This window comes from Melospiza melodia, chromosome 3, assembly GCF_035770615.1.
Source record: "Melospiza melodia melodia isolate bMelMel2 chromosome 3, bMelMel2.pri, whole genome shotgun sequence".
NCBI classification, from domain to species: domain Eukaryota; kingdom Metazoa; phylum Chordata; class Aves; order Passeriformes; family Passerellidae; genus Melospiza; species Melospiza melodia.
In genome coordinates, this window is record NC_086196.1 from 139411950 (window position 1) to 139426068 (window position 14119).

At 48.4% G+C, this 14119-nt stretch overlaps 1 protein-coding gene across 2 annotated transcripts in view; it reads right to left on the bottom strand.

The window, feature by feature from the left end:
* Nucleotides 1–8895: 8895 nt before the first annotated feature.
* Nucleotides 8896–14119, bottom strand: part of SELENOI (selenoprotein I) — a 29816-nt gene continuing 24592 nt past the window's right edge. The window contains exon 10 of one of the 2 annotated variants that reach the window (XM_063153244.1): nt 8896–12902. In XM_063153244.1, the coding sequence (XP_063009314.1) occupies nt 12786–12902 (117 nt within the window). In that variant the 3' untranslated portion in view covers nt 8896–12785. The remainder of the gene's footprint in view (nt 12903–14119) is intronic. The other variant, XM_063153243.1, reaches the window with a different exon arrangement.

Consider the following 14119-nt stretch of genomic DNA (forward strand, 5'->3'; position numbering starts at 1 on the left):
CTGCTCTGTGTCTCCTTTGTGTTCAGGGGAGCCGCAGCTGGAAGTGACTCCAGCTCTGTGTGCCACAGACAGGCAGGGGACAGGGGGGTGAAAAATACATATTATATGTATTGGCTTTTCGCAAATATTGAAATGAATACTATATGTGTTATGTTGCAAAGTTATACTATATTAATCTCTTTTAAGTAGTCCTGTGTTAATCTCTTTTAAGCAGTGTAGTAAATACAGCTTTTACGCTGTAGAATAATATTAAAATAGAAACTATATAAGATACTTTTTGTAACTAACTCAAATATTTAAAAATATAGCAAAGAAATTCTTCACATAATCCTATCTAGATAAAAACAACGACACCAAAATCCCAAGAAAATTATTATTACCTGCTTATCGAGAAAAATCAAACTTCCAAAAACCAAATAACTGAATTTACAAGAAGGGGTCGGGGGCAAGCTAAAATAAACAAAACCACTCTAATTTGAAAAGAATATTTAAATCATATATAAGATAAATGAATATACCATAAACTATTACTTTTAGAGAGTAATCCTTTATTAGAAAAGTGTGCCTTTTAGCAAAATACCAAACATCCAGACATCCATAATTCTTTTCTTTTTTTGTCTCTTATTCTCTTTTTTATCCCAATTTTTATTATCCTAATTTTTATTGTCCCAATTTTAATTTCTATTTTAATTACTAATACATTTTTAAAATTTTAACAAAAGTAAATAGCATTTTTTGCATTAGGAAAGACAGGCACCCGATGCCCACACCACACGTGACCATCTCCCATCTTTTCCCCTTATTTGAGATCCCAATCACCATCCACCATCTCCAGAGGTTTGTGAGCCCACTCCAAGCACCCCTGGAGCCGCAGGGGAGCCATTGTGGCCGCTCCACCTCGCTGGGAACCAGCAGCGCCCCCTGGAGCCACGGGGGCGTCACTGCAGCCTCTCTGCCTCGACTGAGCCAACAGCGCTCCCTGCTGGTTGTGGGTGTAACTACACCAAAGGGAAATTACTTGATGGGTGAGAAAAGGCTGGTTTTGGTTGGTGGTTTTTTGTTCCTCTTGTTGCTCTTTATTATCGATGCCTTACAGAAGGGATGGGACTACTGTCAGGCAAAAAACAGTTTTATTACACAGATAAACATCAGCCTCAAAATTCAACAGATTTTAATGGAGTAAACCGTCGGCCATTGGTCAAAGTAGTCACAAGTTTCTTCATTGCAAGGCAAAACATGACTTTCTCATCCAATGGAAAGTTGTCACAAAGTTTATTTTGTTTTTCTAACCTATCACCTTTACTTCATTCTGCTGCACTGTGGATACTTTTATCCAATGGGCAACTATTACACATACGCAGTTATACTCCTATTATAACATCTAAACTCTTAGCTTACTCTATACAAATGCATTACTACATTATAAAACCCTTCACCATTTTACCCAATGCAGTTTCTCACTTACTTAAGGCATATTCTTACTTACAACTATAGAAACATGAGTTTATAATTTTTCTGTTTCATGTCTGTGTACTTTTGTTTTTACATCAATTCAAGCTTCTTCCAAGGCTCCAAATCAAACCCTTCAGTGTCTGTGGTAGTTTCTATCTTTCCATTTCGTACAGCTGTAGTTGCTTGTCTTGTTATCTATATTTATGCCTATGTCTATGTGTGTGTATATATATATATATATATATATATATATATGTATATATATATATATATATATATATATATATATATATATATACACATATCTATATCCCTATCTGTAGATCTCCTAGTAAAGAACATATATTCCTTTTCCCACATCTTTGCCTAGAAGCCCAGTAATTCCAAAGTTATAATAATCTGGAGTGAGGGGTTCATCTTTCCATTCCAGGAAGTTTCTCACCTCCCTTGGTACACATCTCTGTTAAACTAGGACACTCCTATTTTTCCAGCTTCAAGACAACACTCTCATGTAGATCAGGCTGCATAAAATCTTTCAGGCTTTTTCCTCCCTGATAACCGCATGACATTTTTAGGTACTACACCACCATCCTTCTGCTGTACTGGATGATGGTGCTGTGAGAAATAAATTGACATACAATACTCCATCCCATTTTCCTACCCAGTGACAAAACAACATTAATTATAATAAAGTGTTATATATGAAACCATCATTTGGTTATTTTTCTTCATTGTCTAATGCATAAATTGGCTATCAATGTTTACAGTATTCAACCAATTGCTTTCCTGCCAAGGAATCTCCACCCACCCCCTTTCCCCAGTGTTTCAATTTACAGCACAAAGGGAAGTTCTTTAGAATTCCCCCTTCAACGGATTGACCTGATCCCATGATACAAAACTACAGCAATATAAAATTTACCATTCACACACCACAGAGCTTGAAACAGGCACCTGTGTAAGCTCCCTACACAACAGCCAGCACAGTTTTCTGCACCTTGGGAGGGAAGACTACTGCAACTCAAAATGTGCCTTCCCTTTACTCTTCCTTTTAATCCAATCCTGTGAGGATTTTCCACCATGATTCTGGACAAGTGCACCCTTCATCCCGTTTAGTAATGCTGTAAAATTCCAGGGGCCTTGCCCTGAACTCACCAGATCTAGAGAATGGAGGATCTCCCCAAAAAAGTATTTGGTAAGTGCCGGAGTCCTTTCAATCCTGTGAGACCACAGAGTGTCAGAAGCACTGTCCTGTCTGATTCACCAGAAACTGTCACCAAAAGAAGCCCTCCAAACCCCAGTGTGCATTAAGAAGCAGCATCACTTCATTGCAGCACTGGTTGCAGGGGGATAACCCCACCTAAAGTACCTACCTGCCTCAAGGGGTTACAGGTGCTTATTAACCTGAAATATCCATACTCATTACATAGGTGGTTAGAGGAGATTCCAGGATCTTCCTTATACGTTTGCAGTTTTTTATTTTGCCTTGGTGTCTTCTTGGGGGGTCCTTGGGGTTCCTTGGTGATTTTCCATAGATGATGTTTTTTGCCCAGGTTATGTAAAGCTGCCAAAGGTGTTCCTGAACCAAATGGGTTGGGGTGGTTTGACTTGTTCCAGAGCTCTCAGCATTCCACCACGATTACATAACTTTCCATTGGTCCTGAGTTCTGCATAAGTGATTTACAAGAAGGTTGGACATCAGAAGGAAATTCTTCCTGGAAAGGGTGGTCAGGCCTTGGAAGGGGTTGCCCAGGGAGTTTTGGAGTGAGTGTCCATCCGTGGAGGTGTCCTAGGAAGGACCGGCTATGGCATTCAGTGCTCTGGGCTGGTGACAAGGTGTGCATCAGTCACGGGTTGGACTTGGTCTCAGAGGTCTTTTCCAACCTAAATAATTCTGTAATTCTGTGATCCTGTATATGCAGATTTCATTCAAGCTGATCTGTTCCATGGCTTTTCTGGGCACCAACATCAGGGTGACAAATCTGTACTTTCCTGGATCCTTCTTTCAGCCCTCTTGTTGATGGGTGTTGCACTGCCCCACCTCCAGTTTTCTGGGACCTCACTAGTGAGCCAGGATGGATAATAAATGATGGAGCATGGCTTGGGGAGCTCTTCTATCAGCTCCCTCAGCTTCCTGGGATGAATTTGATCCAGCCCTGTAGACTTTTAAGTGTCTCAGCAGGTCACCAATTGCCTCCTTCTGGATTACAGGGGATCTGTTCTGCTCCCCATCCCTTGCTGCCTGCTCAGAGACCCATTACAGGATTGTTGGTCTTAATATTAAAGACTGAGGCAAAAAAGGCATTAAGTACCTCACCCTTTTCCTCTTCTTTGGTGAGAATGATCCCTTCTGCGTCCCAAAAAAAAGGATGGAAATTTTCCTTGGCTCTCGTTTAGTTGTTGATATATTTATAAAATTGCTCCTTGTTACTGCGAAAAACGCTAATCACTTGTTTTAAAGTTTTAAAAGTTTAATAGAAATAAAATGGTTACAAAAACAGTAATTAAAATTGGAGCAATAAGAATTTCACAATCAGACTTAGGACAATAAAGATCAAATATGGACATCTGGATGCTTCCTGGGCAATTAAACCCCAAAAGCCCACTCATTAACAAAGGAATAACCCTTAAAAGCAATAGCCTGTTGCATATTCATATGTCACACATTATGCATAAATTCTTTTTAAACAAAGGGTCTTCTCTGGTTATTGTCAACTTCTCCTCCTTAATCCTATTGGCGCCTCAGAAACGAGGAGGTGTAAGAAAGTTTGTCTTTTCCAATAAGGAGGCAATAATTCTTCTATTGGTGATTTAGGTGTTTTGTTGCTGTTATCTCTGTGTGAAGAATTTCTTTATCTTATAGTTAGTTTAAAAACATATCTCACAATGCATAATTTCTGTTTTAACATTATGTTATAACCTGAAACTATATTTACCACACTATTTAAAAAAGGTCAATACAGTAACATCAATTATTACAACATAATATCTGCAAAGAGCCAACCATATAATATGGACTTTTCACATTACCTTTCCCAGCAGTGCCCAGGCTGATCTTTCGCCTTTTAAATTTTCTCTCTGCATGACCTAAGAAGATTCTTGCACTCTTCCCATGCTCTCTGTCCCTTCTTCTGAAACAGTTCTCCTGAGTTCCAAGCTCCATGTTCAGCCAGGCTGGTCTCCTCCCCCTCTTGCTCATCTTTTGATGAGCAGCTCCTGTGCCTTGAAGTTTTCCTTCTTAAAGCACATCCAGCCCTCCTGAACCCTTCTGAGGTGTCACACTACAACAAGTCCCGGAGAGCAATTGGTGTTTTCAGGGTCTGGAGCACACCTGTTAAAAGGAGCTAAGAAAGAAAGATGAAGGACAAGTCTCTGTTTGGAGAACCAAGGGCTGTCGACCACTTTGAAGCGGGTCCAGAAAAGACCCAGAAGAGCCGAGGGCAGAGGGCTAAATATGGGGGAAAGGGGGTGGATCTGATGGAGAAGGGCCAATGGAAACAGGGAAAAATGGTGCAGGGGAGGGGCAGCAAATAGAAGAACCAATGAGATGATGGGGAGGAGCACTGCAGCAAACTGGGGCCAATAGGGATTGAGAAAGGGGAGAAGATTCTAGGGGATATACATATAGGGTGAATGGGGGGCTGGGCTGGGCTGGGCTGGAACAACTGGGAGAACCAATGAAACTTGAAATATTAACGTGTCCCTGCAGAGGCCCACGGGGGGGGAAGCTGTTCTCACCCAGCCTTGGAGGGAGGTTTCTCCTAGCCTTTTTCTGCTCCTCAAGGACTGAGGTGTTGTAGCCTTTGTGGTAGGCTTTTGAGCCCCCACTCCTCAATTAAAGATTATTTCCCAAGGGACTTTCTGAATCAGTATCCTAAACAAGACAAAGCCCATCCCCTGGAAGTTGAGGGTTTTGTTGAAGTTCAAGGTTTTGTTAAAGCTTCTCCTTATTTCATGGAGAATTGAAAACTTCAGTCAATTCATGGTCACTGTGCCCAGTGTGAAAAGTGTGTATTTTATGATTGGCATTTTGCAAATAATCAAATTAGTATTATATGTGTTATGTTAGAAAGTTACGCTGTATTAATTTTTTTCAGTAGTGTGTTAAATGTAGTTTTAAGTTATAATGTTAAAATAGAAACTATGCCATGTAAGATATTTTTTAAAGAGAGGAATGAGGTACTCTCACTGAGATAGCAGCTGCAAACACCTAAGTCTTTCAGAGAAAAAGAATTTATTGCTCCATTATCAGAAGAAACAAACTTCTTCCTCCCTTGCTCAGCCCTGAAGATGCAGTTAGAATTAAGAGGAAGAAGTTGACACTGACCAGACAGAATCCTTTGTTTGAATGGAACTTATGCATCATGTATGAGATGTATGAATATGCAACAGGTTATTGTTTTTAAGGTATCCTCTGTTAATGGATGTCCTTTTTCTGGCTTATTTTGCCCAGAAGAAGGTACCAGGGCTGACCATAGCTCTTTGTTTTTATTGTCTCCTATTGTCCTAATCATAATTGTCCAAATTTTTATTACTCTAATTTTATTACTATTTTATAACCATTTTATAACTATTAAACTTTTAAAATGTTAAAAACAAGTGATTGGTGTTTTTCACAATGGCCTTCCCCTGATTCTTACCTGTAGCCACTGGACCTTATGGAGCATCCAAGGCCAGATTGGACAGGGCTTGGAGCCCCCTGGGATGGTGGAAGGTGTCCCTGCCCGTGCAGGGGTGGGATGAGATGAGCTTTCAGCTCCCTTTTCACCCCACCCATTGTATCAATTGATGATTCAGTGACAGTCAGGAGGTGCTAACACAGGATCGCCCTCCTGCCTCTCCCAGAGCTGCAAACATCCCTGCGCAGGCAGGGCTGGAATCCGTCCCTCATCTTCGGGTACCTCGATTCCTACAGCAGGAATCCTGCAGTGCTCCTGCAGCCCTAGGGCTGTCACCAGGAGGGTGGGAGCATCCCCGGGAAGGTGGGAGCAGCCCCGGGAAGGTGGGAACAGCCCCTGGGAGGGTGGGAGCTGTCCTGGGAAGATGGGAGCAGCTCCGGAAGGGTGAGAGCAGCTCCGGGAAGAATGGTAGCAATCCTGAGAGAGTGGGAGCATTCCCGAGAGGGTGGGAGCTGCCCTATGAAGATGGGAGCAGCCTCGGGAAGGTAGGAGCAGTCCCAGGAGGGTGTGAGTAGCTCCATGAAGGTGGAAACAGCCCTGGAAAGGTGGGACCAACCCCCGGAAAGTGGGAGCATTCCTGAGAGAGTGGGAGCAGCCCCGGGAAGAATGGGAGCAATCCCGAGAAGGTGGGAGCATTCCTGGGAAGGTGGGAGGAGCCTCGGATAGGTGGGAGCAATCCCGAGAAGGTGAAAGCAGCCCTGAGAAGGTGGGAGCATTTCTGAGAGGGTGAGAGCAGCCCCGGGAAGGTGGGAGCAGTCCCAGAAGGGTGTGAGTAGCCCCATGAAGGTGGGAACAGCCTTGGGAAGGTGGAAGCATCCCCGGGAAGGTGTGAGCATCCCCAAGAGGGTGGGAGCAATCTCAGGAGGTTGGGAGATGTCCTGGGAGGGTGGGAGCAGCCCCATGAAAGTGGGAGCTTTCCCGACAGGGTAGGAGCGTTCCCGAGAGAATGGGAGATTCTTGAGAGGGTGGGAGCAGCCTCGGGAAGGTGGGAGCATTCCCAGGAAGGTGGGAGCTGGTCTGGGAAGGTGGGAGCAGCCTCGGGAAGGAGGGAGCAACCCCGGGAGAGTGGGAGCAGCCCCAGCAAGATGGGAGCAGCCTCGGGAACGTGGGAGCAGCCTCGGGAAGGTGGGAGCAGCCGCAGGAGGTTGGGAGATGTCCTGGGAGAGTGCGAGCAGCCCTGGGAAGGTGGGAGCAGCCCCATGAAGATGGAAGCAGCCTCGGGAACGTGGGAGCAGCCTCGGGAAGGTGGAAGCATTCCTGAGAGGGTGGGAGCATCCCCGGGAGAGTGGGAGCAGCCCCGAGAGGGTGGGAGCAGACCTGGGAAGGTGGGAGCAGCCCGCGCTGCCGGCGCCCGGTGCGCTGCCGAAACCTATTGTCAGTCGCAATCCCTTAATTCCATTACACCTACCGCAGCAATCCGCTTAGGGGAAGCCGTGGAGAGGATGAGGAAGGAGGAGGCATGGTTTAAATACACCTAGGCTTTATCCCGGGGGGAAGCGCACGGCCCAGGGCACGGGAGAGGCCGCAGGGCTCCTGGGCTCTGCTCAGGGCTGGCTGAGTCAAGGGGTTAAATTAGAAATATAATTAGTAAAAATCATATACTGTGATTAGAGCTTAACAAGGAAATCAGTCAATACCAGGTGGGGATAACGGAAACAAGGTTGGGAATGACAGGTGAAGCATTCCAAGTGTGCAGGAGCCATAAGTACCACTGGCTTCTAAGAATGAGAGGAGGTTTGGAGCAGCAAGTCAAGAAGCCCTGCCAACTTGAAAAGGGTGAAGAGTTTACCATGAGGAAGATGTCTTACTTCCTCCCCAGAAGCCCACTGACCCAATTAAAGAGGACAATTGCACAGCCATAATGGATATTCAGCTAATTATATTACAAAGCATAATGATTATGTATTATGCATCCTTAGAAACACCTTGGATGTGTAAAACCTTTTCTGTAGAGAGAGCAGGAGTCTGCAACTCCTCATGCATGGGTTTGGAAACGATTCCACATGCATCCAGCACTGTAATAAATACAATGTATTATTTCTTTTATTACTAATAATACTATTAATTAATAACTAATAATAATACTATTTATCACTATTTATTACTTCTTTTCAACTTTAATTAGTTGAAGAGTTGTCTGTGCTTCACTGGCCCCCAGCCTGCAGCCTGCTCTGCTGCTCTTGGGACCTTCACACCCTGTCACTGCTGTCACCTGTGTCCCTTCTGCTGCTCCCCAGCCTGGCTGTTCCCTCACATCCTGCAGATGTGTTCTGAGAACTGGAGCCCCTCTGCTCTGGAGCCAGGCTGGGAGAGCTGGGGGTGCTCACCTGGACGGGAGAAGGATCCAGGGAGAGCTCAGAGCCCCTGGCAGGGCCTGAAGGGGCTCCAGGAGAGCTGCAGAGGGACTGGGGACAAGGATGGAGGGACAGGAGCCAGGGAATGGCTCCCACTGCAGAGGGCAGGGCTGGATGGGATCTTGTGAATTGTTCCCTGTGAGGGTGGGCAGGGGCTGGCACAGGGTGCCCAGAGCAGCGGGGGCCACCCCTGGATCCCTGGCAGTGCCCAGGCCAGGTTGGACAGAGCTGGGAGCAGCCTAGGACAGTGGAAGGTGTCCCTGCCCATGGAATGAGCTGGCCCTGAGCATCCCTTCCCACCCAAATCACTCTGCCACTTGCTGAATCCATCTCTGCTCACTGCCCTCCAGCCCATTCCCCGCTCCACCTTTTCCTCTTCACCACGTTCAGCAGAAAAAAAAGACAAACACCAGTAAAAGGTGTGGAAAATTTTATTCTTTACTGAACTTTATTAGTTTTCTGTTTGGCTTAAACACAATAAATATTTCAGCAGTAGCATTGAACAGACTGGAATTCACACCCACTGCAGTACCTGAACCCCCAGACTCTGGACTCTGGGAAAGCCATCGGGGCCCCTGGGATCACAGCACCTCACTGGGGGCCACTGCCAGCACAGTGTCCCCTTCAGCCCAAGGGACAGGAGCAGGAGCGTGTCCCTGCTGGCAGGGAGGGATGGGGGCAGATTTTGAGGTCTCCAACCAGCTCTGACCAAATGGGCTCTGTGGGTGCTGTGGGCTGAGGCAAATTACCCCAAAAACTTCTGCTCCTGGGGCAGGGATGGATGACCCAGCCACTTCCTTGGAGATCAGTCTGGGGACTTCTCCAGCCAGGTCTGACCACACCTGGATGGGCCAGAGGGTCTTTTCCACAAGCAAAGAGGTCAGCATAGCTCCCATTGTCACCATGGAATCACTGGGGTTGGAAAAGCCCTCTGAGCCCATCAAGTCCAGCCATTCCCAGCACAACCAAGGCCAAAGTGCTGTCCCATGTCCCCAAGTGCCACATCCACAGGGCTTTTAAATCCCTCCACAGCTGTGCCAGGGATGGACAGCCCTTTCCATGAAGGAATTGTTCCCAATATCCAACCTGAACCTCCCCTGGCACAGCTTGAGGCCATTTCCCCTTGTCCTGTCCTTGTCCCACCAAGAGCAGCCTCTGTGTCACCTCAGCCACTGCTTTGACACAGCTCACAGGTAGAGGTGGGTAAAACCAGGAGGAGCCAAGGCTGGTTTCCCAAAAGCACCTCTTCCCTAAGGACTTTCCAGCTCTGTCAGAAATAGGCATGGATGCTCTCAGGGAAGAGTTCAGGGCCCTCACTGGATCAAACCAGCTCTGTCTGACTGCCAGCTGCAGATCCTTGACAGGCCAGAAGGTGACACCAGGCCAGCTCTGTTTAAGGAGCTTAAAGATGTTCCCAGAGCCTCGGGAGCTCCCACTTCCAGTGCACTGCTCCCAGCTCTGGCAAAGCCTTGGGGCAGGGGGATATGAGGAGAGGCAGCTGTGACCAACAAGAGGAGAGCTGGAGAGAGCCTGGAGGGACAGGACCCAGGGAATGGCTCCCACTGCCAGAGGGCAGGGCTGGATGGGATATTGGGAATGAGGAATTGTGCCCTGGCAGGGTGGGCAGGCCCTGGCACAGGGTGCCCAGAGCAGCTGGGGCTGCCCCTGGATCCCTGGAAGGGTTCCAGGCTTGGAGCAACCTCTCCCTGGAAGAAGAGACAACACAGCTCAGCTCTGGGGCACCAGGCAGGAGGAGCTGAGGAGCCAGGGCCTGCCCTCCCCATCCCCAGGAGCACACCCCATGGGAAGGACAGAGCCCAGCCAGTGACCACCAGCACAGAACATCCCCCTCAGGGGCTGTTACCCAGGAACACTTTAATACTTAACACCCAAACCCATGGTGGGCAATAGAAGGGCTGGTTCTCAGCTGCCACACAAGGTTTGGTCTCTATTTTTTTTCTATTCCTCTCTCAGAATCCAGGGGCAAAAATCACTGGATTTCTAAGAGCAAAGGAGAACTCCCCTCCCCAGCAGTTGCCTGGGCACTGGGATGGGCTCTGCCCCATCCCTGTCCCCACCAGGTACAAGCCAGGCCAAACCCCAGTGCTGATTTAAGGAGATTTTTTTCTACTTTCAAGGTGCAATAAATTAAGGCACCAAAGAGCCAGAACTCCCCCAAGATAAAGCCTGTGCAGAGGAAGCAGTTCCAGTTTTGGAGAGGGATGTTCTTCCTATACACCAAGACTTAAGCTCAGACAACTCCTCCCAGCCTCAGCAGCATCCCAGTCCCCAGGGGCCAGTGATGGCCATGGGAAGAGACAGGACAAGGCAAGTGCCAGGTTTGGGAGCCCAGAGTTCAGCTGGAAGCCTGAGGGAACAGCTCAGTTCTTCCCTGCTTGGGCAAACACAAAACTAGACAGAAAATCATCCAACATACACATTTTTCAGTGTTGCCAGCCCAGCTCTGCTATCTGAACAAGTCCCACAGGAAGCTGTGTCCCAGCTGAAGATTCCCTCTAATTCCTGTGCGAGCAGGATTTAAATTTATCTCCATAATTCTATTTCATTAAATAGCAGGATTCAAAAACTCAGGTGCAGCCCAAGTCATTTATCCATGGAGGGTTTGTTTTTTTTTTTTTTTTTGTACAACATCAGTAAAATGGATTGGAGGAAGCTACTTTATTAAATAAACTCCAAAAACCATCAGCCCCCTCTCCCAGCCCCGCTGCAGCCACAGGGACACGTGAGATCCAGAGCCTCCCACGAGGGATGGCAGCCCTGGGAAGGGCCCAGTTTGCTCCTCACAGGCTGCACTGTGACCAGGGGCTGACCAGGGGTGACCAAGACTGACCAAGGGCTGACCAGGGGCTGCCCAAGCAACCCGTGAACTCACGAGCTCAACCTCAGGGCTTCCAGTCTTGGCATGACAGTGATTCCATTTCCAAAAGAAAAAGCATTAAATAGCAGTTACACGTTGAAGGCTTCCCAGAGCAGGAAGAGGCTTCCCCTGCAGAAGGAAATTGCTCTGACCAAGCTGTCAGATGCCCCACGTTGCACAACAATCAGTGTCTGAAGGAATTTGTTCCCATGGTAGTTCCACCTGCACGATTGGCTGTGCTTGTTCTCTTCCGGATGCAGCCTTTCCAGAGCCTGGGTTTAAGCTACACTCTTCATTCAAGCACAGGTCTTCATTGAATCAAGCCAACAGGAAAGAAAATCAGCATTCAGTCTTCACCACCCCACTCGAAGAAGTCAATTATAAAAACAAATTAAAAAATAGAATCAACGCAAACACATCTCTGACAAGTGGACAGTAAACGAAGAGATGCCTGGATGAGACACGCGGGTGCTGGGGACAAAGAGAGGGAGATCTGAAAGGTTCCCCACCCCTGGGAGCACCCTGAAGGTGCACACACAATCAACACCGGGCTTCAGGTGCTTCTCCCAGCGGAGGAATTGCAGTTGGGAAGGGCCAGGCTGTTCCTGGCTGTGGAAAAGGGGCTCAGGCAGCAGGAAAGGACCCATAGAGCCGACCCATGACAGCAAATCCATGATGGCAGGAATGGCGAGAGCTTGGCTCTGTAGTCTCACCCCCAGACCCCATTCCCAGACTGGGAACACACATGGACACTCAGGAACGTGTCAAATGTGGTCCCAGGTACCACACAATGTGCAGAAGCCACATTCCCACTCCTATGGGAAACTGAGCCCTGATTTTCCAAGCCCCCCATTTAGGATTGAACCACAAGCTTTGAGTGTCTTTTTTCCTCCCCTTAAAAAAAAAAAAGAAAAAGACAACAAAGGTACTAGCAAGTGTTTGCCCAAAAGCAGGAAGGCAGGACAGAATGTGGGAGAACTGTCACCATCTGCTCCCAAAGTACCAGCCCAGCACAGGGGCTGCCCAGACAGCAGCACAGGGGACAGCCAGGAACTACTCCCACCACCAGGATGTCCCCCTGCCCTCGGAAGAATCAGCTGCGTTGCTTTTGGTGTCAGGCCAAGGTGCTTTGCTCAGGTAAAGCCTTTGCATCCCCAAGCAGCTTTCCCTGAGCAAGGGCCGGAGTCAGAGGCTTCTCTGGGAACATTCAGCTGGTCTAAGGTACAGTAACAGCGACCTGGAAAGGCTCCTCCTCCTCCAGCTCCACCCAAAACCCGAAGCTTGCAGGGATGGAAGAGCAGCAGGAGCCGCCCCGGCCCGGCCCCGCCCCGGCTGCAGCGGATCCCGCGTGTCCTTGGCCCTGTCCAGAGGATAGTTTGATCTGTGGTGATGGCTGAAGTATTTACAGGTATTTGCAGCAGGTATTTACAGTCCTTCTGCAGCCCGCAGGCCGATTTTCTCCTCCTCTGCTCCCAGTCAGTCCGGAGTGGGCTTGCGTAGGGAGAAGGGCCGGATGTTGAAGTGCCTGCTCAGCTGGCTCACCTGGGGAAGGCAGACACGGGATTGGGTTATCCTGGATCCCGGGGGTTTACCCCGGCTCCCAGGCATGAGCAGCAGAGCAGGCAGAGCCCCAGACCTTTGTTCCCACCAAGGCCCTGCCAGCCACTGTGCCCAGCCCACCCCTGCCCAGCTTCATCCCTATCCCAGGCACTGCTTCCTCAGGGAACAGCCCTGCTCCCTTCCCAACCTTCCCAAACAACATCTGGGAGCAGTGCTCATCCTCTGCTTTTCCCCTCCACAGGGGCAGGAGTTGGGAATGCTGAGCCCAGACCTGCAGGATTTTACCCTCCTCCTTCATTACTCTGTTTAAATTCATTTGATCATCTCAGATATCTCTATAAAATATTCCTGAATCCATTCAAAGTCAGAGCTGGATAATTTACTTCCTGCAAAAGGAGGCTGAGCTTGACACAGTCAGGGCAGAGGCTTTAATCCTAATCATTCTCCCCAAATTCAGAGCAGGGATTAAGCCCCAATCCCAAAGCCTTTAAAGGCTCTTCAGCTCAAAGTGAAGAGGAGCTGGCACAGATGGGCCCTTGGAAAGGCAGAGGGAGGGAAAGAGGGAGCAGAGAGGAGCAGAGCACTGGGAATCTCCCAGGAGGGCATGGGCAGGAGGATTACACCACCAGCTCAGCCCCATCTCCAGCTGTGATTCCAAGACCAAATTTATTTAAGCTTCTTAGTAATTCAAATCCTTCTTGCCCAGAAGCCTCATTACACTAATTGGAAAGACAAGGCAACCTGGCTATTACTCCTTGGCTGTAATTACAGCTGGGACACGACTCCACGGGCTCTGGGGTGGAACTGGGGCTCCCAGGGGAAGGGGCTTCCCAAGGAGGGTGTCCCCACTTCAGCTGGGACACGTGGCCCCTTGTCCTCCTTCCTCAGCAGCTTCCCAGCGGGACTATGGGCTTCTCCAAGTTTGTTCTGTTAATCCAAACTCAGAGCATGAGGAGGAAACCAATCCCTGGATCTGTGCACAGATGGACAGGAGGAAGGGAGGCCCTGGAGCTGCTGTGCTCCCACTTCCCCCAGCAGAAAATCCCCACTGCAGCCTGGCTCTCTCAGCACCTTGGAGACCTCAGTGGGAGATTCAGAGCCCCTTGCAGGGCCTGAAGGGGCTCCAGGAGGGCTGCAGGGGGACTGGGGACAAGGCATGGAGGGACAGGACCCAGGGAATGGCTCCCAGTGCCAGAGAG